At 46.7% G+C, this 27979-nt stretch overlaps 1 protein-coding gene across 4 annotated transcripts in view; it reads left to right on the forward strand.

The window, feature by feature from the left end:
- The window catches only part of ACLY (ATP citrate lyase), a 50679-nt gene extending 23003 nt beyond the window's left edge, over positions 1-27676 (forward strand). For 2 of the 4 annotated variants that reach the window (XM_008997583.5, XM_008997582.5), the window contains exons 14-29: positions 97-126; positions 4101-4242; positions 4814-4982; positions 8453-8557; positions 10755-10951; positions 12996-13077; positions 14064-14174; positions 17063-17190; positions 18146-18239; positions 20572-20726; positions 22396-22546; positions 23052-23195; positions 24983-25096; positions 25448-25530; positions 25812-25888; positions 26700-27676. In XM_008997583.5, coding sequence (XP_008995831.1) covers positions 97-126; positions 4101-4242; positions 4814-4982; positions 8453-8557; positions 10755-10951; positions 12996-13077; positions 14064-14174; positions 17063-17190; positions 18146-18239; positions 20572-20726; positions 22396-22546; positions 23052-23195; positions 24983-25096; positions 25448-25530; positions 25812-25888; positions 26700-26794 — 1877 coding nt within the window. In that variant the 3' untranslated portion in view covers positions 26795-27676. The remainder of the gene's footprint in view (positions 1-96; positions 127-4100; positions 4243-4813; positions 4983-8452; positions 8558-10754; positions 10952-12995; positions 13078-14063; positions 14175-17062; positions 17191-18145; positions 18240-20571; positions 20727-22395; positions 22547-23051; positions 23196-24982; positions 25097-25447; positions 25531-25811; positions 25889-26699) is intronic. The other 2 variants (XM_035300530.3, XM_008997584.5) reach the window with 1 other exon arrangement.
- The last annotated feature ends 303 nt before the right edge of the window (positions 27677-27979 follow it).

Raw genomic sequence — 27979 nt, forward strand, 5'->3', positions numbered from 1 at the left:
CTTGTCCATGGGACCCTTCCCTGTTCCCACCCTTTCCCTCCAAAGCCTCCAGCCATCAGTGGGTCACTCAGTTGCCTTGGTCATTTTCTTTGACAGATTCAGTCCCAAGTCCAAGATCCTTGCAAGGTAGGTTGCCCTCACCCTGCCCCCACTCCGCGTGTGGCTTCGTTAGCGGATAACAATTTTACTGTGTGCTCTGTTTCCCTCTCCTCTGGTGGGTTGCAGTGTTGTCTGGTCTATTTTCTGTCCCTGCCTTGATGTGGCCTGACCCCAAGTCCTAAGTCTTCGCTCATCCTCCCCTCTACCCCTGCTCAGTACACATCCCACTCAGTGCTCTCCTCACTGTGTAGCTGTTTCTGGCTCCGAGCTTGGGAGTGGGTAGAGACTTTGGAAGGAGCAAGAGCCAGACCCACAGCCCTGAAGAGTGGAGTGGTTTCAAGGAGGGAGTGTTGCCTGGGAAGGAGGGGGCCATCCAACCGAAAGGGGAGTGGCATCGAGCCGCGGTCATCTGTCGAGACTTGGGTGTAGCAGGGGAGCCATAGGTCACACCCCTGATTCTCATATACCTCTGATGTCATTTTCTCACCTTTCCTGCCTCGGCTTCACCACTGCCAGCTTCATCCTCAAGCTCCAGGGACCATTTTATCTTTTTCTGGTGTTGTGGTGGAGGAACAAGAGAGGTGGAGAAGGAGGTAGACAGAAGTGCAGAAGGGTGTGCAGTGGATCTAGGTAATTAAAAGGGCTATGAGCTTTGTCTGGCGGATGAGGTCACATTTTACAGTGGACACTTCTGTGCATGCACATTCACCCAGTGGACTAGCTGAATAGATTAATTGCTTCATAGCATCAGAGCTTCCATTTAACTGACATTCACAGCTATGGAGGCAGAGAAGTCTTTGTTGTCCCTTTGCTAAGGGGAGGGAAAGGAGTAACTGGCAGAGTTGATAACTAGCTGGAAAGGTCTGGAATGTAGCCCTTAGGCCTCCTGGCTTTAATCCTGATGTGTTTGCCTCTGGAAAGATTCATTGTTACCTAAAAGTTAAGAGCAGAATGAGCTTGGTGTGGAAAGAACAGGGACCAGGCCTGGTTCTCCAGGAGCTCTTCTGTGTGCTGCAGGGGAGGAGGGTTATGGGGGAGGGTTATTCTTATTTTCTGGAGTGTGAGAAATAAAAGGAAGATGTGTCAGGGAGGGAGAGCAGATTATGGCCAAGTGAGCTCTCCCCTCATCGAGGCCAGAGAAGGCCTGGTTGGGGGAGTACAGCTCCTTGCTGCTGGTGGCCTAAGGATACACCCTTTAGCTTGGGTTCCTCTGTGTTTGAGGAAGGGCCACTCTACCTCCACCCTTTCCTGCTGGAGATGCTGGTAGGTTTGTAGATTCCAGACTTTGTCCTGATTTCTGTAGCTGGTGGGGTAGATAGATCAGAGGCATGTGCACGTGCATCACCTGTCGGGGGTGACATGATGCAGGTTCCCCTGAGGGTGGCTGGTCCTGATCTAACACTTATATTCTCCCTCCTCACTTTCACAGTTGAGTTGCATTTTAAGTGATTAAGTAAATGGCTCTGATGCTAGATGACCTCAGTCATTTTGCATCTCTGAGCTTCAGTTTCTAGGGACTGGGAAGTAAGAGAACTGGATTAGGTGGCTTCCCTTGTTCTGTGATCTCATGTCTCAGCAGAACCCAGGTGGGTCTGGGTGACAGTAAATAAGGTATTTGCAATATCAGGAGGCCTCTGTCATGAGAAGCTTAAGGCTATGATGGAAGACAGGCCTGTACAGGGATTTAATCAGACCATGAGCTTGGTTAGCGAAGCCTGCTCTAGTACAGAAGGTTAATTAATACCAGATGCCACTAGGCTAGATGTGTCATTCTCCACAGGGGAGCTCAGAACCTTCCTCAGGGCTGCTTTCCTCCACTTGGACTTGCAGGGACCCAGAGGGGGAAGGTCAGTTGCCCGAAGCGTGGTGAGAGTCCTTTCCCTTGAGACTAAGGACTGCACTTTTAATTTTAAAAATATACTTGCTGTATTAAAACTTTCTTTTTTGTTTTTGTGGGTATGTAGTAGGTGTATGTATTTATGGGATACATGAGATATTTTGGTACAGGTGTGCAATGCATAATACATTATGGAAATTTTTTTTTTTTTTTTTTTTTGAGATTGGGGGGTCTCACTATGCTGCTGAGGCTGATTTTGAGTTCCTGGGCTCGAGCGATCCTCCCACCTCAGTCTCCTAAGTAGCTAGGACTCAAGTATGCACCGCTATGCACCCCCTAGAGGAGAATTGCACTTCTACCAGCTTCTTTTGTTCCCTTACCTTTTTTTTTTTTTTTTTTTTTTTTTTTTGAGACAGGGTCTCGCTCTGTGACCCAAGCCAGAGTACAGTGGCACAATCTTGGCTCACTGCAGCCTCCGCCTCCTGGGTTCAAGTGATTCTTGTGTCTTGGTTTTCCAAGAAGCTGAGATTACAGGCACACTCCACCATGCTAATTTTTTATATTATTTTTATTTTCTATTTTATTTAATTTTTTTAAAGATGGGGTTTCACCATGATGGCCAGGCTGGTCTTGAACTCCTGACCTCAGGTGATCCACCCACCTTGGCCTCCCAAAGTGCTAGGATTACAGGCGTGAGCCACCGCGCCCGGCCTATTTTTATTTTTTTGAGATGAAATCTCACTCTGTTACCCAGGCTGGAGTGTAGTGTCACAATCTTGGCCCACTGCAACCTCCACTTCGTGGGTTCAAGCAATTCTCCCTGCCTCAGCCTCCTGAGTAGCTGGGATTTCAGGCACCCACCACCATGCCTGGCTAATTTTTGTATTTTTAGTAACGACAGGGTTTCACCATGTTGGCCAGGCTGGTCTTGATCCACCCGTCTCAGCCTCCCAGAGTGATGGGACTACAGGCGTAAACCACTGCACCCAGCCTAGCCTTATCTCTTAAGGAGGGCCTATCCAAGAGCACTGTCCTGAGCAGGAAAGAGCCACCTGATAGAAGGGAGAGGACAGGAAAAACAGGAGAGCAGGTTGGGGGCACCTGTGCTGTGTGACCAGCTTGCTGCTCCTGGCTTGTGCAGAGCTATGGCCAGAACCGCAGTTAGCGATAAGGCTGCCATGTCCTTAGCCTCGGCTATAGCAGACCTTTTCATTGACCTAGAATTCATGATGATTCAAACCCTAACTGGAGCTGGCTTTATGTCCAGGTTTACAGGGTGATAAGCATTGTTGGGACATCGTTTATTAGTCCTGAGGCCAGCAAAATTGGGAGAGCTAAACATTTTTTTCCAATGACCTTACAAGTAATTCGTCAGATCATGCTCAGTGGCTCATGCCTGTAATCCCAGCATTTTGGGAGGCCGAGATGGGCGGACCATCTGAGGTCGGGAGTTCGAGACCAGCCTGACCAACATGGAGAAACTCCATCTCTACTAAAAATACAAAAACTGGCCGGGTGCAGTGGCTCACACCTGTAATCTCAGCACTTTGGGAGGCCAAGGTGGGCAGATCACAAGATAGGAGTTCAAGACCAGCCTGACCAATATGGTGAAACCCTGTCCTTACTAAAAATACAAAAATTAGCCCGGCGTGGTACCACGCACCTGTGGTCCCAGCCACTCAGGAGGCTCAGGCAGGAGAACCACTTGAACCCAGGAGGTGGTGGAGGTTGCGGTGAGCTGAGATTGAGTTATTGCACTCCAGCCTGGGTAGCAAGAGCGAAATTCCATCTCAAAGAAAAAAAATTGTCAAAACTTCGTTTGCATCTAAGCTGATGACACACCTTGGCTGTGAAATGAAGCAGGTCCTTTAGGAATTCTCCTGGGCAGTTCCTAAATTGAGGCCCTTCTTTCTCTGTTCTTTACAGAGCTACACTAGGCAGGCCCTCTTAGCTTGATTTGCTCTCTCTACCACCTTCTTCCAGAAAAATCGAGGTACCTCCTCCTCAAGTTCAGAATTCTGTCCTCTTGACCTTCCTTTACGGTTGTGATGAGCCATCATCCTGTGGACCTGGGGTGTGGAGGGATCTGGCAGGCAGCCCTTGCCCCTAGGGGTCTCCTGGGGGTGTGTGTTCTGGGTGCACTCTCTGTGTCTTTGCCCACCAGGAAAGAGCGCTACCCTCTTCAGCCGCCACACCAAGGCCATTGTGTGGGGCATGCAGACCCGGGCCGTGCAAGGCATGCTGGACTTTGACTATGTCTGTTCCCGAGACGAGCCCTCAGTGGCTGCCATGGTCTACCCTTTCACGTGAGTTACCCCCTGGGGGAAGCATCTCCTCCCTCCTCGGAGACAAAGCTTGGGGCTGATGCCTGTAATCCCTGCAGTTTAGGGGGTTGAGGTGGAAGAATTGCTTGAGCCTAGGAGTTTGAGATCAGCCTGGACGACATAGGGAGACCCCTATCTCTACAGATAAATTAAACATTAGCCAGGTGTGGTAGTGTACACCTGTGGTCCCAGCTACTTGGGAGGCTGAGGCAGGAGGACTGCCTGAGCCTTGAGGTTGAGGCTGCAGTTAATCCTGATTAAGCTACTGCACTCCAGCCTGGGTGGCAGAGCAAGACCCTGTCTCAAAGGGGGAAATAAAAAAGACAAGGCTTGGGGAGTCAGCGAGCTTGCTCCCTTTGCTGGGGAAGGCTTTGCCCATCTCAGAGACAGGGGCAGTCAGTATTCCTTGGGGATCTTTGTCCCTTTGTGAAAATTCTTTGAGGGCAGAGACCATGCCTTTTCTACCTTTTAGGTGTCATTCTTTCCCTCAGCTTCCCTTTCCCCAGTCCTGGCAGACTGAGGATGTTCTAATTCTTCTTTTACCTTCTCACAGTGGGGATCACAAGCAGAAGTTTTACTGGGGGCACAAGGAGATCCTGATCCCTGTCTTCAAGAACATGGCTGATGCCATGAGGAAGCACCCAGAGGTAGATGTGCTCATCAACTTTGCCTCTCTCCGCTCTGCCTATGATAGCACCATGGAGACCATGAACTACACACAGGTAGATGACTGGGCTCTAGCGGGGGAAAGTGGGGGGAAGCAGGAAAGGCTTCTGAATGATGTCCTCAGTCACTACTGCGTGAGAAAAAGGGCTGGGGATTTGGGAGTAGCCAGTGGTTTGGGTGGAAATGGTTGGAGACACGTCATCTTCAGAAGTCAGAATAGCGACCCCGGGCAAGTCAATCCAGACAGTGGCTGCTTACCTGGGCTTATAAGAGGCAGCTCAGGCTGGGTATAGTGGCTCATGCCTGTAATTCCAGGACTTTGGAAGGTGAGGCAGGAAGATTGCTTGAAGCCAGGAGTTCAAGATCAGCCTAAGCAACAAAGTGAGATGCATGCTCTACAAAAAGTTTAAAAATTAGTCAAGCCAGGCATGGTGACTCGCGCGTGTAGTCCCAGCTACTCAGGAGGCTGAGGCAGGAGGATGGATTGATCACCCAGGAGTTCAAGGCTGCATTTAGTTATGATCATTTCGTGGCACTCCAGCCTGGGTGGCAGAGCAAGACCTTATCTCTGAAAAAATAAATAAAATAAAATACAGGCTGGGCGTGGTAGCTTATGCCTGTAATTCCAGCACTTTGGGAGGCCAAGGCAGGAGAAATGCTTGAACCCAGGAGTTTGAGACTAACAAAGCAAGACCCTGTCGCTACAAAACATTTTTTAAAAAAATTAGTTGGACATGGTGACATGTACTGGCTGAGGTAGGATGATCACTTGAGCCCAGGAGGTCAAGGCTGCAGTGAGCTGTGATCACACCACTGCACTTCAGCCTAGGCAACAGAGTGAAAGTCTCTCTCTCTCAATAAATAAGTAAGTGAGTAGATGGTAAATAAATAAATAAGGTGGCTCAGGCTCTACCCCACCCTCACTGTATCCTCTCTGTGTTATCCGTAACTGGCTTGAAAACTGGGACTGACTGGATGCTGTGACTTGTACCTATAATTCCAGCACTTTGGGAGGCTGGGGGGGGCATTGTTTGAGGCTAGGGCTTCAAGACCAACCTGAACAACACAGCATGACCCTGTCTCTACTTTAGAAAAGGATTAGCCAGACATGGTGGCACTCACTAGTCGCAGCCACTAGGAAGGCTAAGGTAGGAGGATCGCTTGAGCTCAGGAGGGTGAGGGTGCAGTGTGCTATGATCTCCAGCCTTGGCAACAAAGATCTGGATCCTGTGTCAAAAACAAAAACAAAAATTAACACAAAGGACTTTATTTTATTTCATTTCTTTCTTTCTCGGGACAGGACCTCACTCTGTCACACATTCTTGGCCAGGCTCAAGTACTTCTCTTGCCTCAGCCTCCTGAGTATCTGGGATTACAGGCACATGCCACCACACCTGGCCAATTTTTGTATTTTTTTTGTAGAGATGGGTTTCACCATGTTGGCCAGGCTGATTTTGAACTCCTGACTTCAAGTGATCTACTCCCTTGGCCTCCCAAAGTGCTGGGATTATAGGAGTGAGCCACTGCACCTAGCCTATTTTAATTAAATTTTTTTTTCCAATCGGGCAGCTTTCCAAGCTAGAGGAGGCTCAGAGAGACTCCAACATTTTATAATAAAAATATTACATATCACATGTAATCCCAGCACTTTGGGAGGCTGAGGTGGGTGGATCACGAGGTCAGGAGATCAAGACCATCCTGGCCAACATGGTGAAACCCCGTCTCTACTACAAATACAAAAAAATTAGCTGGGCATGGTGGTGTGTGCCTGTAGTCCCAGCTACTCGGGAGGCTGAGGCAGGAGAATTCCTTGAACCCAGGAGGTGGAGATTGCAGTGAGCCGAGATCATGTCACTGCACTACAGCCTGGGCGACAGTGCAAGACTCCATCTCAAAAAAAAAAATACGTATTTATTATAGAACAGTTTCAAAATACTGAGAAATATTGTTTTGTCGAACATAAATACTTTAGGTTCCATTTCAGAAAAGCATGACTGCTGCTATGAGAGTGTATCCTTATCTACACCTTTCTCTAGATTTGAACAAAGGGAATAATATTGTATGCCATTCATATAATCTGCTTTCTTCAGTTGCTCTTTTTATAACAATAAACACTTATTGTCAGCATCACTTTTGCTTTTTCAAATCTTGTGATGGGCAATCTCGGATTAACATTTGCCTATATCCTTAATTATTCCTGATAACATTTGCCTATATCCTTAATTATTCCTGAAGCATACATTTCTAGAAGTTGAACCATTGCGTCAGAAGATGCAGGTTTGAGGCTATGCGCAGTGGCTGACACCTATAATCCCAGGACTTTGGGAGGCCAAGGCGGGTGGATCATTTGAGGTCAGGAGTTTGGACCAGCCTGGCCACCACCTCTACTAAAAATAAAAAAAGTATCTGGCCTTGGTGGTACATGCCTGTAGTCCCACCTACTTGGGAGGCTGAGACAGGAGAATTGCTTGAATTGGGGAGGTGGAGGTTGCAATGAGCCAAAATCATGCCATTACACTCCAGCCTGGGCGACAAGAGTGAGACTCCATCTCAAAATAAAGTAATAAAATAAAATATTGATTCTTTTGTTCAGAATTATCATCTGATCCCAGACTGGCTTATTTCAGTGGTGCAATCTCAGCCCACTGCAATCTCTGCCTCCCGGGTTCAAGCAATTCCCCTGTTTCAGGCTCCTGTCACCATGCCTGGCTAATTTTTGTACTTTAAAGAGACAGACATATTGCTCTGTAGCCCAGGCTGGAGTGTAGTGATGTGATTATGCAACTCACTGCAGCCTTGACCTCCCAGGCTCAATTGATGCTCCTACTGGGTCTCCCTATGTTGCCCAGGCTGGCCTCGAACTCTTGGGCTCAAGGCATTCGCCTGCCTTAGACTCCCAAAGTGGTGGAATTACAGGCATGAACCACTCCACTCGGCCCCTACAATACTATCTTGACCCTTTATAGAAATTTGCAGGTCCTAGTTTGCAGGTCCTAGTTTGGAGCCAAAGAGAGATGATTGTTGGATTTGTCCCGTGTCCCTCCCACCCCATCTATGGGTTGAGTGTAGAAGCAGCTCATTTCTCTCAGACACTGTCCCTGTCCTTTGGGGATGGAGACAAGACTCAGAGGGTACCATGGAGAAAAGCCTTAGCTACTTTATGAGCAGGCACAGGAACAAGTAGACAGCAGGTGGGTGTGAGTTTTTGGGTGAGAGTGAACGTAGCTGCTATGACTGGAGCAGGGCTTCTGAAATACCTGCCTCTGTTGCATGGATCACTGCACAGTTAGCTAGTGGAGATCAGTCTCGGCTGTCCACCGCCTCTGTTTTCAGAGAGGATTAGAATGAGTAGAGTGATCAGGAGCAGAGGCCTGTGGGAAGAATTCGATACATATTGTTAATATTACTTTGTCATTGGATCCTGGAAGGAGGCATGGGAAATGGGAGGTGGGTTCTTGAATGGTACTGTCTCATTGCCCTTTCTGAGGCAGAAATTTAACAGGAAGGGACTTTTGTCATCCTCTAGATCCGGACCATCGCCATCATAGCCGAAGGCATCCCTGAGGCTCTCACGAGAAAGCTGATCAAGAAGGCAGACCAGAAGGGAGTGACAATCATCGGACCTGCCACTGTGAGCTTCCCCTCCGGAAAGCGTTTGAGGCTGTCATGAAGTTCAAGGCCCTTAGGAAGTTTACTTTTTTTTTTTTTTTTTTTGTGATGGAGTCTTCGCTTTGTTGCCCAGGCTGGAGTGCAGTGGCACGATCTTGGCTCACTGAAGCCTCTGCCTCCCGTGTTTAAGCAATTCTCTGCCTCAGCCTCCCAAGTAGCTGGGATTACAGGCATGTGCCACCAAGCCCAGCTAATTTTTTGTACTTTTAGTAGAGACGGGGTTTCACTATCTTGGCTAGTCTGGTCTTGAACTCCTGACCTCATGATCCACCTGCCTTGGCCTCCCAAAGTGCTGGAATTACAGGCGTGAGCCACCATGCCTGGCCCAGAAGTTTATTTTTTGACTCCTCTATCTCCCTCCTAGGTTTAGAAGACTCAGGAATTATGTGTTGAAAGTCTGTCCATTTTTAGTTTTTTTTTTTTTTTAAGCCAGTCAAATTTAGCAGTGGAGGGTTGTATACCAACTTTAGGGACACTAATGTTAATAAGTTCTGATAACCCTCTACCATCAGACCAGCCAGTTTGTTTTGTTTTGTTTTGAGACGAAGTCTTGCTATATCACATAGGCCGGAGCACGGTGGCGTGATCTTGGCTCACTGCAACCTCCACCTCTTGGGTTCAAGCCATTCTCTGCCTCAGCCTCCTGAGCAGCTGGGATTACGGGCACTCACCACCTCTCCTGGCTAAGTTTTGTATTTTTAGTAGAGACAGGGTTTCACCATCTTGGCCAGGCTGGTCTTGAACTCCTGACCTCGTGATCTACCCACCTCGGCTTCCTGAAGTGCTAGGATTACAGGCGTAAGCCACTGTACCTGGCCTTTATTTTTTTAAAGGGCTCTCTCCCTAGTCCATATTATCTTTATGGTTTCAAGGAGCTAATGAGAAGGTTTTTTTTTAGTATTTGTCTACCTTCATACAACCATAGCATAGTTTTTGTTAAACCAAAGAATAAGCTGCCTGCAGACCCAAAGTCTTTGTATTAGAAGAAATTATTCTTTTTATTTTTTTTATTTTTATTTATTTATTTATTTTGAGACAGAGTCTTGCTTTGTTTCCCAGGCTGGAGATCAGTGGTGTGATCTTGGCTCACTGTAGCCTCCACCTTCTGGGTTCAAGTGATTCTCTTACCTCAGCCTCCCAAGTAGCAGGGACTACAGGCATGCACCACGACCATGCCCAGCTAATTTTTGTGTTTTTAGTAGAGGCGGGATTTCACCATGTTGGCTTGGCTGATCTCGAACTCCTGACCTCAAGTGATCTGCTCCCTTTGGCCTCCAAAAGTGTTGAGATTATAGTTGTGAGCCACCGTGCCCGACCAAAATTATTCTTTGAATTAATTTTTGTTGGTTTGTTTTTTTAAGAGGCAGGGTCTCACTGTGTTGCTGAGTGCAGTGTCTTTCACAGGTACAGTTACAGCACACTTCAGCAGCCCCATACTCCTAAGGTCAAGCAATCTCCCTGCCTCAGCCTCCTGAGTAGCTGGATTAAAAAAAGGTTCCTCCACACCTGGCTTATTTTAACTTGTTACTGCATTAAAAAGTTGAAGCTAGTATTTCTTTCCAAAGAGCTGAGATTACAGGTGTGAGCCACTGTGCTGGGCTGAGTATACTTATCTGAACCTGCATTAGTGAGCCATGTTTTTGTTTTTTTTTTTTTTTTGAGACGGAGTTTTCGAATATTGCCCAGGCTGGAGTGAAGTGGTGCAGTCGCAGTTCACTGTAACCACCACCTGGGGTTCAAGTGATTCCTCTGCCTCAGCCTCCCAAGTAGCTGGGAATGCAGGTGCATGCCACCACGAAGGCTAATTTTTTTGTCTGTGTTTTTAGTAGAGATGGGTTTCACTGTGTTAGCCAGGATGGTCTCGAGCTCCTGACCTCATGATCCACCCTCCCAAAGTGCTAGGATTACAGGTGTGAGCCCCGCCCTGCCTGTGAGCCATGTTTTACAGATAAGGCTTTCTTTTGTTATGTATAATGTCTCTTGAGAGAGAGAGGAGACTTTGCCTAAGCAGGAAACCCAATGGGCTGGTGTGATTCCTCTTGGTTATTCTCTTCCCATCCTGGCCAGAGGGGACTGGGCAGGTAATGCAGGTCTTTGTGATTCTCTGTGGTGAATCTAGAAGTCACCTTCCTTCCTGATTGTGGTTTCTGCCCCCACAGGTTGGAGGCATCAAGCCTGGGTGCTTTAAGATTGGAAACACAGGTGGGATGCTGGACAACATCCTGGCCTCCAAACTGTACCGCCCAGGCAGTGTGGCCTATGTCTCCCGTTCCGGAGGCATGTCCAATGAGCTCAATAATATCATCTCTCGGACCACAGATGGCGTCTTTGAGGGCGTGGCCATTGGTGGGGACAGGTAATTAGCTGGAAAGCCCAGGAGGGCTTCCTGTATTGAAAGTGGTGGGCTGGGAGACAATGTTGTGTCCTGCAGGCTGCTTGCTGCCCCTGAGCCCCAGGCCTGCAGGAATGCTGCTCAAGTCCAAAAAGTGGCGCATCTCTGCTCTTGTCTCAGGACTGACAGCATGAAATTGGAAAACACAGAACAGGGCAATGGGCAGGAGAGGGAACTGGGCTTTGGGGATAATTCTGTTTGTTGTGATTGGCCATAGGGATGCAGCAGCATGCAGTGGTTAGGAGGGCCAGTTCTGAAATTGCACACTAAAGAGGTTCAAATCTCACTTTCCCTCTTTAGTTGGGGGTGGATGGTGGGGGCCATCCTGGGCTGGTTACTTAACCTTCCTAGACCTCCATCTTTTATTTTTTTTTGAGACGGAGTCTTACTCTGTCACCCAGGCTGGAGTACAGTGGCACGATCTCGGCCTACTGCAGTCTCCACCTCCTAGGTTCAAGCATTTCCCTGCTTTAGCCACCTGAGTAGCTGGGATTACAGGTGTGAGCCACCACATCTGGCCAACCTCCATCATTTTTATACATCAAATGCGTAAAATAATACCCCTACCTCCGGGGTCATTCTCGAGGAACAGATGAGGTGTAATATATGTTAAGTGTCTGAGCCAGGGTCGGCTCTTATTATTAACTGTAGTTAATAATAGTATCCTCATTATTTTTGTTAGTGGGAACACTGATGAGTGGGTCCTCAATAGAGTAATATCTTAGAGTAACATCTGGCACTTAGTAACTCCATAATGTTAGCCATTACCTTTATTATCACTACTGTTACTACTGCTGTTGGGCTTAGAAACCAAAAGCTGTCCAGAGAGAGTCACCTTATCCGTCTCCCTGGCTCTACCACATGATTTCAAATAGGATGCCTGGGTAAGGAAGAACTCTCTCCAAGGTCTTTAGGGGTGTGGCCTGGGAATCTCCAGTCCTTGGGTACTCCCTGACCAAAGGCTCCAGGTCAAATAAGTCAAGGAAATGCTGCTTGTGTTAGGCTGTCTTCTTAGATTTATAGTCATCATATCAAAAGACATGACGAGGCCAAGAACAGTGGCTTATGCCTGTAATCCCAGCACTCTGGGAGTCTGAGGTAGGAGGATTATCTCAACCCAGAAATTTGACACTAGCCAAGGCAACACAGTGAGACCCCCATCTCTACCAAAAAAAAAAAAAAAATTAGCCGAATGTGGTGGCATGTGCCAATAGTGCCTGCTACTCGGGAGACTGAGGTGTGAGGATTGCTTGAACCCGGGAGGTGGAGGTTGCAGTGCACTGGGATCGCACTACTACACTCCAGCATGGGTGAAAGAGCATATTTTTTTCAAAAAGAAAAAAAGCATGTGTATGTGTGTTTGATTTTTTTTTGAGATGATCAAAAATTCAAGCAATTTGATTGTAAGTTAGGACAAAAAAAAAAAGAAACAAAAAATTCAAGTGATCCTCCCACCTCAGGCTCCTGAGTAGCTGGGACTGCAGGTGCTTACCACCACACCCAACTAATCTTTGTATTTTTAGTAGAGATAGGGTTTCACTATGTTAGCCAGTCTGGTCTTGAACTCTTGGCCACAGGTGATCCACCCTCCGGGGCCTTGCAAAGTGCTGGGATTACAGGCGTCAGCCACAGCAATATATTTTATTTTATTTTTGTGTGTGTGTGGATGTGTTTTAAAACAGCTGCACCAGAGCGTACTTTCTAGGTCATCTCTTACTGACCAGTGAACCTCTCTGGGCTTATTTTGTGCTTAATCTTTTCCTCTGCGAGTGAAATAGCTCCAACTCCTTCGCCTCCCTTTCCTCCCCTTTCTTCCCTTCTGTTCCATTTGCCACCTTCTCCCTTCTACCCCTCTCCATTATTGCTGGGGCATCTCTGGACCCTTACGGGCCATCTACATCTCCCAAAAGTCCAGTGTTACCAGTACAAGTGTGTTTCCTAACCCTGTACACACTTCCCATGGCTTCTCCTGATCCTGTATCCTCCCGATCCTCCCTGCTCTCAACAGGTACCCAGGCTCAACATTCATGGATCATGTGTTACGCTACCAGGACACTCCAGGAGTCAAAATGATTGTGGTTCTTGGAGAGGTGAGTTACTTTTAAAAAATTATGATTATAAAAGCGTAATGCATGATCTTAGTTTTCAAAAAATTAAAACCTTTTGGTTGCATGTAACTTAAAGGGACAGTCCCTGGTAACCCCACTCCCTAGATGCTGGGGCCTTGAGGTTGTCACTATTAGTACTGCCATTTGTTTCAGAGAAAGGAGTTCTTGTCTCCCAGTGTCCCAGACTTTAGTGCCAATAAGAAAGAAGCTCTGCTCTGGCTGGCCATGGTCTCTACCTGGTGGGCAGTGGAAAGCTGGAGTAAAAAGTGCATTTTTTTGGCCTGGTACAGTGGTTCTCGCCTGTAATCCTCCCAGCACTTTGGGAGGCTGAGGCAGGAAGCATTTAAGATCAGGAGTTCCAGACCATCCTGGTCTACATGGTGAAACCCCATCTCTACTAAAAATATAAAAATTAGCTGAGTGTGGTGATGTACACTTGTAATCCCAGCCACTCCAGAGGCTCAGATGGGAGAATCACTTGAACCTGAGAAGCAGAGGTTGCACTGAGCAGATATCTTGCCACTGCCCTACAGCCTGGGAGACAGAGCGAGACTCTGTCTCAAAAAAAAAAAGGCGGGGGGGATTAAATTTGATGACTCTTGGATAAACGAGTTTAAAAAATGTTCTAAATATTAAAAAATTGAGTCCCGCAACACCATCCTTTGTTTGCATCTCTGAAGGCAGGTCTAATCCTAAATCATGTCATATCTCTAGATCAGGAAGGGGGAGTCCCAAGGATTCCTCTAGGAAACCTGCTGTTTGTTCCTTTAGAAATCCTCCTTGTTTGGTGTTGGAGTAGACAAATCATCAAAAAAAAAAAAAAGAAAGAAAGAAATCCTCCTTGCATCCACGCTGAAACTACACTCCTTTTATTTGGCCAAAGCCTGTGTCCCTCCATTTTCTATCCAGTTTTATGTCAGGATGGGCTCTCCTAACTTGGCTTTTTCTCATTCCTCATTCCTTGGCAGATCGGGGGCACTGAGGAATATAAGATTTGCCGGGGCATCAAGGAGGGCCGCCTCACCAAGCCCATCGTCTGCTGGTGCATTGGGACCTGTGCCACCATGTTCTCCTCTGAGGTATGGCTGAGAGAAATCACTCCTGGGCTGGGAATGGGGATTGCAAGAGGGGGCATTTGAGGCAAACCATGTAGACATCTTATTAAACAGCTAGTTCCTTCAAGAAACGTTTGTTACTTGCTTGGTTACTCCAAAGTCCAACCAGGGCCCTGCTCTCTGGGAGCTTATATCCAGCTGGAGGAGACCAACTTACAAGCAGATTAAAGTCAGAATCAGGTGCTGAGTCCCTGTTCCGCAGAGGTAGCAGCCAGCTGTCTGGAGAAGTTTAGACGGCTTCCCTGAGAAGGTGGTATTTGAACTAGTTTAGGGGATGAGAAGGATTTTGCTGATGAAAGGGAGGCCAAGGAGGGAGAAGAGCATAGCCTGGGCTCAGCTGGGTGGGGCTTGACAAGACGTTTTGTGTGGGGAGAGGTTGTAGAAGGAAAGAAGGTTTGTTTTTGATATGTTAAAATTATGAAAAAATATATGTGAAAGTGCCTGGAGGCACCTGACAGGTGTTGAATATAAACATTTTTTAGGCTTCTGCTGTCTGCTAAGCTTCTGAGCTATCTGTCTTCTGCTGGGGGATCATAACCCATACGTCAGCCTCTGTGCTTGGCTTAGAGAATCCTCTACCACCTTGAAGGTGGCTCACATGATGATGATGAAATTGAAGGAAATGCTAGGCGTGGTGGCTCACACCTATAATCCTAGCACTTTGGGAGGCGGAGGTGGTCAGATCATCTGAGGTTGGGAGTTCAAGACCAGCCTGATCAAAATGGAGAAACCCTGTCTCTACTAAAAACATGGAATTAGCTAGGCATGGTGGCACATGCCTTTTTTTTTTTTGAGATAGTCTCAATCTTTTGTCCAGGCTGGAGTGCAGTGTCACGATCTTGGCTCCCGACAACTTTCACCTCCCAGGTTCAAACAATTATCCTACCTCAGCCTCCTTAGTAGCTGGGATTACAGGTGCCCCGCCCCCCCCACCACGCCCAGCTAATTTTTGTATTTTTAGTAAGAGTCGAGGTTTCACCATGTTAGCCAGGCTGGTCCCAAACTTCTGACCTCAGGTGATCTACCTGCCTCAGCTTCCCAAATTGTTGGGATTATAGGTGCAAGCCACCGCACTCAGCTATAGTTTTGTTTATTATTTATCATTCATCTATTTATTTATTTATTTTAAAAGACAGGGTTTCACCATTTGGTCTGGCTGGTCTTGAACTCCCGACCTCAGCTGATCCACCTGCCTTGGCCTCCAAAGTGCTTGGATTACAGGCGTGAGCCACCGTACCACCCGGCCCTGGTTTTGTTTTTTAAATAATTCATCTCCCTTTTAGAAATTTCAGTTTTAGTTTTGAGAAATTTTAGAGTTAAAGAAATTTAACTTCCTTAAATCCAGGGTTTCTGAATATAGAATCTCTTCTCTTTCCCATCCATCTACTGATGCAGATTAAATCCTACAAAGAACACATCGGCAACCCATGCTTTACGGTGTCTTTCAGCCTTTGCTTACAGAGTGGCAGTTCCTAACCTTTTCACCTTTTTGTTCTATTTGCATGGTGAAGAGCACAGACTGAATCCAGATTGCCTAGCTTCAAGTGCTACCACATACTACCTGTGTGCCTTGGATAAATCAGTTTGTCTGTGTTCCCATTTCCTTTTTTATAGGAAACCATCATAGTTACTGAGAGATTGAATGAGAAAAACTCTTAGAAAAGTGCTTGAACATAGCATTGACACAGTCACACTGGGCACTCTGGCCCACGCCTAATCCCAGCAGTTTGGGAAGCTGAGGTGGATGGGTTGCTTGAGTCTAGGAGTTCAAGACCAGCCTGGACAGCATGGCAAAACCACATCTCTACTAAAAATACAAAAAAATTTTAGCCAGGTGTGGTGGTATATGCGTATGGTACCAGCAGCTGGAGGAGGTGGAAGAATCACCTGAGCCCAGGAGGTTGAGGCTGCAGTGAGCCAAGATCATGCCACTGCATTCCAGCCTGGGGAACTGAAGAAAAAACCTGTCTCAAAAAAAAAAAAACCACAGCCACCACTTAGCACTTCTTTTTTTTGTTTTCGTTTGTTTGTTTGTTTGTTTGTGTTTTTTTGAGACAGAGTCTTGCTCTTGTTATCCAGGCTGGAGGGCAATGGCACGATCTTGGCTCACTGCATCCTCCGCCTCCCGGGCACACACTGAAGTCCCAGCTATTGGGATGGTTGAGGTGGGAGGATTACCTGAGCCCAGGAAGGCCAAGGTGCCAGTGAACCATGACTGCCTCACTTTACTCCTGCCTGGGTGACAGAGTGAGACCCTGTCACTTAAAAAAAAAAAAAAAAAAAAGGTTAGGCCTGGCATGGTGGCTCATGCCTGTAATTCCAGCACTTTGGGAGGTGGATCATGAGGTCAGGACTTTGAGACCAACCTGACCAACATGGTGAAACCCCATCTCTACTAAAAGTACAAAAATTAGCCAGGCGTGGTGGGAACCTATAATCCCAGCTACTCAGGAGGCTGAGGCAGGAGAATCACTTGAACCCGGGAAGTGGAGGTTGCAGTGAGCTGAGATTTTGCCATTGCACTCCAGCCTAGGTGACAGAGTGAGACTCTGTCTTAAAAAAAAGGAAGGAGATTCTGGGGTCGGGCCACCAGTCTTTATATCCTGACTTCCATGCGAATTAGCTGTGTGACTCTGAGGAAGCTCCTGAACTTCTGTGCTTTAGTTTCCTAATCTGTAAAATGGAAGTCATCTATTGTACCTATTCAGTGAGCTTGCTTGAGGCTTAAATGAAATGATTCATGTAAAGTGTTTAGCACAGTGCCAGCCTATGACCAGTGCTGGCATTTCCCCGGGGATTCTTTGTTCACTCTTGAGGGATTAGCAGTAAAGCTCCTTTCCTTTGCTTTCCAGGTCCAGTTTGGCCATGCTGGAGCTTGTGCCAACCAGGCTTCTGAAACTGCAGTAGCCAAGAACCAGGCTTTGAAGGAAGCAGGAGTGTTTGTGCCCCAGAGCTTTGATGAGCTTGGAGAGATCATCCAGTTAGTGGACCTTGGGGAAGATGCTGGCCTCCCTCTCCTTTCCAGACCCCTCCTGAGACAGCAGCCCCTCCCACACAGGGACATCCCATATTCCTGGTCCCTCTCAGTATCTAGCACAGCTCTATGGATGGTTCAAAATCTTCTTTCTCTTTGGCTTTCCTTTTGTTTAGTTTTTAGAAGCAGCAGGTCTAGGCTGGTGTTAAAACGTGTTGAATTTCTAAGCCTACCTATTTGGCTGGGAGGTAGCAGCCATGGATGAGAGATATGCATGAAATGTTTAGAGAGTGTTACCTCTGAGTGATAGAGTGTTATTACATATCCTGTCATCTCTTCTCATTTCTTTTTTTTTTTTTTTTCTTTTTCTTTTTGAGACGGAGTCTTGCTCTTGTCCTCCAGGCTGGAGTACAGTGGCATGATCTTGGCTCACTGCAACCTCTGCCTTCCAGGTTCAAGCGATTCTCTTGCTTCAGCCTCCCGAATAGCTTGGGATTACAGCGCCTGCTACAACACCCAGCTAATTTTTTTGACGTTTTTGGTAGAGACAAGAGTTTCAGGCTGGTCTTGAACTGCTGACCTCAGGTGATCTGGCCACCTTGGACTCCCAAAGTGCTGGGATTACAGGCATGAGACACCATGCCCAGCTGATCTCTTCCCATTTCTACCTCTTAAACCTGTCTGGGCTCTTCGCTCTGTCCTTCCTTGCCTTCCAGATTCAGCTTTTTATAAAGCCCCCTGCAGAGATGGGGACTCAAGGTGGTGGGGAGCAGAGGGGCAGGTGCAGTCGTGGCTAGAACTTGTTTCCGTTTAGTTCACAGAATTCAGCTAGTAAACCAGTGACTGGAAAGGGTTCAGAGTGAAACCCTTAGTGTTTGGGTTAGAAGGAGCATTCTTGGATGGCTTACAGGAGTCTAAAATAAGAAAATCCACGTAGATGTCATTTTTTCCTGCCCCCCAGATCTGTGTATGAAGATCTTGTGGCCAATGGAGTCATTGTACCTGCCCAAGAGGTGCCGCCCCCAACCGTGCCCATGGACTACTCCTGGGCCAGGGTAAGTGCCTTGACCGTCCCTAGCAGTGTGAGCAGGGGAGATTTGTGGGGCTGTGGTGGTGGGTTTTGAGTTGATTTGCCTCGAACTCTTGGAAACCAGGCCTTCTGTATTAGTCAGGGATCTCTTAGAGGGACAGAACTAATAGGAGATATATAACTAATAGGAGAGAGATATATATTTTTATATATTCTATTTATATATATTATATATATATTATATATATATATATAATATATATATATATGGAGCAAGGAGAGCCAGTCTAAGTCCCAAAACTGAAGGACTTGGAGTCTGATGTCCAAGGGCAGGAAGCATCCAGCGCCAGAGAAAGATGTAGGCTGGGAGGCTAGGCTTTCATGTTGTTTTTGTAATAAAAATGTAACTGTAAAGCATTTTTAAATTTCATAGAAGATAATTGAAGAAATAGGATTGGACAGAATTGACTGATTTGCCCAACTCTGGAAATGGGAAATTTAGGAGCTCAGTCCCTGTCCCCTTGGTAAAGGGCATTTTAAGGGACTCCCCCATCTCTGTAGCCATGTATCTTGTCGCTTTTTTTTTTTTTGAGATGGAGGATTTTTTGGCGGGGTGGATTACAGGTGCTCACCACCACACCCAGCTAATTTTTGTATTTTTAGTTGAGACGGGGATCCACCATGTTGGCCAGGTTGGTCTTGAACTCCTGACCTCAGGTAATTCGCCCGCCTCGGCCTCTCAAAGTGCTGGGATTACAGGCATGAGCCACGTGAGCCTGGCCTGTAATATTTTTCATAGTATATTTATTTATTTATTTTTTGAGACAGTCTCACTCTGTTGCCCAGGCTGGAGTGCAATGGCACTATCTCGGCTCACTGCAATCTCTGCTGCCTGGGTTGAAGCAATTGTCCTGCCTCAGCCTCCTGAGTAGCTGGGATTACAGGCGCCTACCACCATTCTGGGCTAATTTTTGTAGTTTTAGTAGAGATCGGGTTTCACCATTTTGGCCAGGCTGGTCTTGAACTCTTGACCTTGTGATCCACTCGCCTTGGCCTCCCATAGTGCTGGGATTGCAGGCTTGAGTTACTGAGCCTGGCCATCATAGTTTATAATTGTATGATTATTTTTAATTTAATTAATTTATTAAGTTATTTTTGAGATGGGGTTTCACTCTTGTCACCCAGGCTGGGTGCATTGCAACTGCCACCTCCCAGGTTCAAGGTCAGGAACTCCTGACCTTGGCCTCCCAAACTGCTGGGATTACAGGCATGAGCCACTGCTCAGCCCCATTACATTTTTGTTATGATGAGTAGCTGTATCCGAAGTATATGTAAGATTTTCCCTTTGGATTCATTTTATTTCTGAGCCAGGTGACCTCAGGCTGGTTACTGAGCCTCTCTAAGTCTCTTGTTTTTTTTTTTGCTATAACACAAGGAATGCTTCTTTGTAAGGTTAAAATGAAGTAATGGACTGGGTCTCACACCTGTAATCCCAGTACTTGGGGAGACCACGGTGGGAGAATTGCTTGAGCATAAGAGTTTAAGACCAGCCTGGACAACAAAGCAAGACCCTGTCTCTACAAAAAATTTTAAAATTAGCCAAGCGTGGCAGTGTGTGCCTTGTTGCCCTAGCTACTGGGAGGCTGAGGTGGGAAGATCGCTTGAGCCTAGGAATATGAGGCTGATCCCCCCAGTATACTCCAGCCTGGGCAACAGACAGACCCTGGCCCCCCTCCAGAAATGAAACAATGGATATAACTGCTTAGGCTATTTCTTAGCCCAGGAAATACTCAGTGAAGGAAAGAAATAGTGCTGATAGTGCTGATGCCAAGTGATACCATGGGTCCTCCTATTTTCTATGTCCAAAATGATCGAATGAAAGGGCTTTTGCATTTCTTTCTTGGAAAAAGTTGTGTTTTTTTTTTTGAGACGGAGTTTTGTTGTTGTTACCCAGACTGGAGTGCAATGGCACGATCTCGGCTCACTGCAACCTCTGCCTTCTGGGTTCAAGCAATTCTCCTGCCTCAGCCTCCTGAGTAGCTGGGACTACAGGTGTGCACCACCATGCCCAGCTAATTTTTGTATTTTTAGTAGAAACGGGGTTTCACCTTGTTGACCAGGATGGTCCCGATATCTTGACCTCGTGATCTACCCGCCTCAGCCTCCCAAAGCGCTGGGATTATAGGTGTGAGCCACTGCGCCCGGCGGAAAAGTTTGTTTGAGAGTTGTTGCTTGGCTGTCAGAGTCTAAGACATTCCTGGGGCACTTTGGTCTGAGAGTACACACGACAGGGCAGTCCTGCAAAACTCTGTGGCAGTCACCATGGCCCTGCTTCCCTCTGCCCCATCTCTGCCCAGGAGCTGGGTTTGATCCGAAAACCTGCCTCGTTCATGACCAGCATCTGTGACGAGCGGGGACAGGAACTCATCTATGCTGGCATGCCCATCACCGAGGTCTTCAAGGAAGAGATGGGCATCGGTGGGGTCCTCGGCCTCCTCTGGTTCCAGAAAAGGTGAGCATGAAGGACAGAAGATGACAGGGCCCCTGACAAAGGAGTGGGAGTGGACAGGCCTGGGGAGTGTATCCAGGGTCAGTCTTTGGGTCCACAAGTCAATTGAAAGGCCAGAGGAAAGACTCACAAACTATTCCTGAGTCATCCAAGGACAGAAAGTCCAGTCTAAATGAAGAGAAGCAGAAGGCAGTGAAATCACTAGAGGTCTTGGAATAGCCCCTTTACCTTGGGAACTTTTAAAGAAATGTGACCAATAAATGCAGACCTCTTGATAGCAAGATAGAGGTGGGAGGCAAAACTAGAAAGATGTGGTAGCCTAAGGAATGTGGGCCCGGTGGAGCTGCTGGACAGATAGAAAGTACCTTATGGGCCAGGCATGGTGGCTCACATCTGTAATCTCAGCCCTTTGGGAGGCTGAGGCGGGTGTATCACCTGAGGTCAGGAGTTCAACACCAGACTGACCAACATGGTGAAACCCCATCTCTACTAAGAATACAAAAAGTTATCGAGGTGTGGTGGTGGGCACCTGTCATCCCAGCTACTCTGGAGGCTGAGGCAGGGGAATCGCTTGAACCCATGAGGCAGAGGTTGCAGTGAGCCGAGATTGTGCCATTGCACTCCAGCCTGGGCAACAAAAGCAAAAAAAGCTCCATCTCAAAAAAAAAAAGAAAGTTCCTTATGTTGTGTTCACTTTACAAATTTGTTTCTCTCATCAGCCTGAATGTTAGAAAAAATTGATTTTCTCTGTGACTCCCAATCTTAGCCCTCCGGTGGGACTGAGGGCTGGGCAGGGGAGCCAGTGAATATGTGATTCACAGAGCTCTGGCTTAAGGTGGCGCTGGGAAGAAAGCCAGGTCAATGTCTTGGGTTGTATCATGCCCTCACCTGCAGAGAGGTGGGTGTTGGTCCTTATTTGGACCCTCCTGGGAAAAGTTCACAGATTATAACACCTGAGCAAGTCTCTCTCTGTCTGCTGCTGCCTCCCACGTCTCCACACTTTGTTCTTGATCCTTAGTTGGGAGGTTGAATACTAGAGGAATCAGGCATGGGGTCTCTTATGCTGTGAAAGGACAGGATTCTTATCCCCTGTCTGTCTGACACATGGAGCATAGCCACAAATGCAGGTCAAATCCTGGTGCAGGCAACTCATGCTGAAAATCACTGACCAAAGAATAGATTTTAAATCTTGGTTGCAAACTCTATTTTACAAACAGTATTTGGGGCCAGGTGCAGTGGCTTACACCATATGTAATCCCAACACTTTGGGAGGCCAATGTAGGCGGATCATTTGAGGGCCAGTAGTTCAAGACCAGCCTGGCTAACATAGCGAAACCCCATCCCTACTAAAAATACAAAAATTAGCCGGGCATGGTGGGGCTCACCTGTAATCCCAGCTACTTGGGAGGTTGAGGCAGGAGAATTGCTTGAACCCAGGAGGTGGAGATTGCAGTGAGCCAAGATCTCACTACTGCACTCCAGCCTGGGTGACAGAGTGAGACTTTGTCTAAAGAAAAGAATCAGGAGGTTTTACCTTAGAGCTGTGTGGTAGTATTAGATTTGGATTGGTAGTTACCCTTCTTGGATTTGAATGACTTGTTCAGGGAGATTGGAGAAACTACAAGTGTGGCCTTGTCAACCATCTCCTGGTCTTTGTTGCACCCTCCTTCAGGTTGCCCAAATACTCTTGCCAGTTCATTGAGATGTGTCTGATGGTGACAGCTGATCATGGGCCAGCTGTCTCTGGAGCCCACAACACCATCATTTGTGCACGAGCTGGGAAAGACCTGGTCTCCAGCCTCACCTCGGGGCTGCTCACTATCGTAAGTACTGTCATCCTGGGAGGTGAACAGTGGGGACACTGGGCCTTGGCCTCATGCTGCTTTGCCACAGGAGGGCCCTAGAGGGAGTCCCTGAGTGTAAATCCTAGTGCTCAGGCCTGTTAGGGACACACTGGGTTGCTTTGCCCAGCTTGAAGGAAACTTTTTTTTTTTTAAGACGGAGTTTCACTCTTGTTGCCCAGGCTGGAGTGCAATGGTGCAATCTCAGCTCACTGCAACCTCCAACTCCTGGGTTCAAGCGATCCTCCTGCCTCAGCCTCCTGAGTAGTGGGGATTACAGGCATGCACCACCACACGCAGCTAATTTTTTGTATTTTTAGTAGAGATGGGATTTCTCCATGTTGGTCAGGCTGGTCTCGAACTCCCAACCTCAGGTGATCTGCCCGCCTAGGTCTCCCAAAGTGCTGGGATTACAGGCGTGAGCCACCACATCCAGCTGAAGATAACTCTTAAAGCTCAAAGCAGCATGCACGTGTGTCTCCTCCAGGGGGATCGGTTTGGGGGTGCCTTGGATGCAGCAGCCAAGATGTTCAGTAAAGCCTTTGACAGTGGCATTATCCCCATGGAGTTTGTGAACAAGATGAAGAAGGAAGGGAAACTGATCATGGGCATTGGTCACCGTGTAAAATCGGTGAGTTGTTACTCTCCTAAAAAAGTGGGATGGATCTACTTGGTGGGCGGTGATGGGAGGCATTCATTTATATAGGAGAATAACTAAACTCTCAACTCCCAACATACAAAGCTTTGGATGTGTTGACAGATGCCAAATACAAGGCAGCTCTTTTATCCATATTATAATACAGATTACTCTTAACAACTTTTCTGTCATTTGAGTGCAGTATGGAAACTGCAGTTGAAATGAGATGGCAAACTTGGTAACTTTGGCTTCCCAAATAAAGCTTATGGGAGAAAGGTCCAAGGTCAGGTTGAGGGGACATATTGGTCTTGTTATGCTAGATAATACCTCGTGCTGCAGTAACTGACAATTCCAAAAATCTCAGTGGCTTACCACAGCAAAGATTTATGTCTCATTCACACTACATCCCCTGAGGGTTGGCTATGCTTGTTCTCTGCCATCTGTGCTGAAGGAACAGCCCCTGTCTATGATGTGCTGTCCTCATGTCAGCAGGATAACATCAATGGCAGGACCATGTGCAGGCTCTTAAAGCTTCTGCTTGGATCTTACATGATTCACCTTCACTCACATCTCATTGGCCACAAGTCAAGTGGTTATTCCTGGCAGCACTAGGGCAGGAAGAGTGATAATATCAAGGCATATCTGATGGGGAGAGACCAGTGGGAAAGGACAGTAAATATTTTAAATAGTTTATATAGTCTCACACAGGGCCAGTCATCTCTGTGTCCTTGTAGTGTGCTGTGGTTAGAAACTGAAAAGCAAGAGATGAGGTCACTGGCAGCTGCTCAGGGCCTTATGGGGACAGCTCCTTAGTAAATCCCTTTGCCCTGGGCTCCTTGACTCTGTAGCTCCAGAAACCTCATTTAGTTGGTCACTCCACTGGCCTAGGTGGGGAGTATGCATGTGATTCAGGACACTGCCTTCTAGGCAGCCAAACACTTGGCTGTCTCAGGTGAGACACCCAGAGGTTGCTTGATGAGCAAGGACCAGCTCAGAACCAAGCAGGGAAGGTGGGTGGCACTGAAGGACATTGCATCCAGGACTTGCTGAACTTTGCTCAGCCACCCCCAGCTCCTGAGCATATAACACCTTTCCCACCCACAGGATAAGGGCCTCTTTCTAAGATAGTGCTAGACCTGCACTCCACATTCACTCATTCACTCTTTGTGCTCCTTGCTTTCTGGAGGATGTACTGACCCAGCTGTCTCTTTGTTGAGCTCGGAAGTTGCTTTGGTATTGGGATTTGGTATGTCCCTAAATCATCTTACTCCCCCGCTGACAGGTGGTTAATTTCATTAATGGCAGGTCTAGAGTTTTTTCTAAAATTTTGGGAATACTTTGCCTCCCCACACTCAACACGTGTTTGCTTAGTGTTGAACTTTGTCACAGCTTGAGTAGGCGCAGAGCTGGTAGGGGCATGGCTGGAGGCTAGAACCTAAGACTGAGTTGGAGAGTGGTTAATCCTCAGACCCCTGCTGCTCAACACCGTAGTACCTGACCAGCTCCCTGAACGTCTCCAGGGCTCAGTTTCTTCTTTGTAACATAAAAGTGAGAACCTACACAGGTTGTTTTGTAATCCAAATGAGATATGAGAGGATTTCAAAAACCAGCCCCACGGCAGTAGCACAATGGTTACCACATGGAATTGTACACGTGGGCCAGGTTCCTGAATTTCCTCTGGGGTATGTACAGTTCTACCCACCTGTAACACAAGTATGAACAAACACATCCCTTCACAGCAGTCTGTGAGTGTTCCTCTGTAATGCTGGGTTCATTTCCAGATAAACAACCCAGACATGCGAGTGCAGATCCTCAAAGATTACGTCAGGCAGCACTTCCCTGCCACTCCTCTGCTCGATTATGCCCTGGAAGTGGAGAAGATTACCACCTCGAAGGTAACAAAGAAAAAACTTCCCTAATTCTCTAATCTTATGTTGGATAAATTTATTGGAGGAAATAGCCAGGTTACATTTTGATTATGCAGCTAAAAGCAAACCCAGTTTTCTGGAAGTGTTCTTTTTCTGTCATAACTAACTTCAGCAGACATGCACTAAATGTCAGCTAGGTGTTGGGTACTTTGCTAGATGCTGGGAATTGAACTGAGTCAGACACAGCGTCAGCCAGTAGGGACGGTGGAAGGTTTTTAAATAATGGTCGCAATTCGTGGTAACAGTAGTAACAGTGGAAAAATGACAAAGAAAAAATGAGAAATAATGATAAATGCTTTGAATTTTTTGCCTTCCCAGAAGCCAAATCTTATCCTGAATGTAGATGGTCTCATTGGAGTTGCGTTTGTAGACATGCTTAGAAACTGTGGGTCCTTTACTCGGTGAGCATTGCAGCTGTTTTCTTCTTCGTTACGTTTGTTGATTTTTGGTGTTTCCTCCAAACTGTAAAAGCAATGCATACTCAGAATATTTAAAAAATAAGGAGAGGTATAAAGAAGGAAACAAAAATTGCCTGTAATCCTACCACCCAGAGCATCCCTCTTTTCTACTTTGAAACCAAAGAGAGCTTTTCTTCTCATTCCTGGGCAGTAGTAGTACTGTCCATGGGGAGGAGGGCAGTCATGTGAGCCTTTTAAAACTACAAGTTGATTGTGTGTTGCAGGGAGGAAGCTGATGAATATATTGACATTGGAGCCCTCAATGGCATCTTTGTGCTGGGAAGGAGTATGGGCTTCATTGGTGAGTCTTTTTGTTGTTTTTTTATTTCTATTTTTTACTCCCAAATGCTTGGAAAGAGTTTCTGTATAGTCTGATTTCATTGTATTGCTTCGGAGGCATCTGGCCACAATGCTCTTTCATATACCTGGCCCCAAGGAAGTCACAGAAGAATGTCGTAAAACTATGAGGGTCATTCAAGGGTATGCTGTGGTGGAGGCGCATAGTAGACAACTGACAGCAACCAGCATACCCCTGAGACTGAGCCTTACGCAGACACACCTGACAGCAATAATTTAAGTGAGCTTCATTGTTGTTTAAAGTGTTTTTTGTTTTTGTTTTTTAAACCCCCATGGTTCAGCTATACTCCTGGGTTCAAGCAGCACTCCTGCTTCAGCCTCTCGAATAGCTGGGATTACAGGCATGTGCCACCACGCCTGGCTAATTTTGTATTTTTAGTTGAGACTGGATTTCTCCATGTTGGTCAGGCTAGTCTCGAACTCCCGATCTCAGGTGATCTGCCCACCTCAGCCTCCCAAAGAGCTGGGATTACAAGCGTGAGCCACCACACCTGTTCCTTTGTTCTTAGAAATGATTGCTAGCCCAGGAAAATATTATTTTTTATTTTTATTGTTTATTTTCCTTTAAAATTTTTATAGAATCAGATCCAACAGTTCCCTTGTACAAAGTCTACCTGTGGAATGGATATGGACTAAACTTTCCACTGCTTTGTATTCACTTTGTTTGTGTGTTGGAACAATTTCCCTTCCTTACCTTCTCGCTCTCACCAGGCTTATGAAGCTCTAATAAAAAAGATGTGTTTGCTTCATTTTAGGACACTATCTTGATCAGAAGAGGCTGAAGCAGGGGCTGTATCGTCATCCGTGGGATGATATTTCATATGTTCTTCCGGAACACATGAGCATGTAACAGAGCCAGGAACCCTACAGCAGTAAACTGAAGACAAGAACTCCTCCCCCAGGAAAAAGTGTACAGACAGCTAGCTGGCAGTGGAAACTGTTTAACAGGGCCCTGGAATGCAAACAGCCACCAGGGTACAGGCACTGAAGACCAACCCCCACAGGCTAACACCTGTTCAGTCCACACAAAGAAGCTTCATATTTTTTTTTATAAGCATAGAAATAAAAACCAAGCCAACACTTGTGACTTTGCTCTGCTACCTGCTGTATTTACTATATGGAAGCATCTAAGTACTGTCAGGATGGGGTTCTTCCTCATTTTAGGGCGCTAGGATGTTGCTTTCTTTTTCCATTGGTTAAACATTTTTTTCTCCCCTGGAGGAAGGGAATGAAACATTTAAGACGTCAAGATACTATACATTTAAAGCACCCTGTCTCATTTTTTTTTTTTGTTTACTTATCTTTCTTCTTCCTCATTTAACATGAAGAACATTGTATTAATTTGATTTTTAAAGATCTTTTTGTTTGTTATGTGTTAAGAGCTTGTTTGGTATCCCACTGAAATGTTCTGTGTTACAGACCAGAGTCTGCATATGTCAGGGGGATGGGGCCATTGCATCCTTAGCCATTGTCACAAAATATGTGGAGTAGTAACATGTAAAGTTGTAACATACATTTAAAATGGAAACGCAAAAAGCTGTGAAATGTCTGTGTCTTATGTTCTCTGTATTTATGCAGCTGACTTGTCTGTCTGTAACTGAAGTGTGGGTCCAAGGACTCCTAGCTACTTTGCATATGTATTCCACAAAGATTCTGGGTGGCTGCCACCTCAGTCTCTTCTCTGTGTTATCATAGTTTGGTTTAAATAAACTATATAGTTACAATGAAGGCATACTGCTGTCTCTTGGCATCCACATCCTTTGATCTGTATTTTGAGACAGCATCTCACTTTGCTGCCCAGGCTGGAGTGCAGTGGCGTGATCTTGGCTCACTGCAACCTCTGCCTCCCGGGTTCAAGCGATTCTCCCTGCCTCAGCCTCCCGAGTAGCTAGGATTGCAGGCACCCACCACCACTCCCCACTAATTTTTGTATTTTTATTAGAGATGGGGTTTCACCATTTTGGCCAGGCTGGTCTCGAACTCCTGACTTAAAGTGATCCGCCTGCCTCGGCCTCCCAAAGTGCCGGGATTACGG

Source organism: Callithrix jacchus, chromosome 5 (genome assembly GCF_049354715.1).
Source record: "Callithrix jacchus isolate 240 chromosome 5, calJac240_pri, whole genome shotgun sequence".
NCBI lineage: Eukaryota > Metazoa > Chordata > Mammalia > Primates > Cebidae > Callithrix > Callithrix jacchus.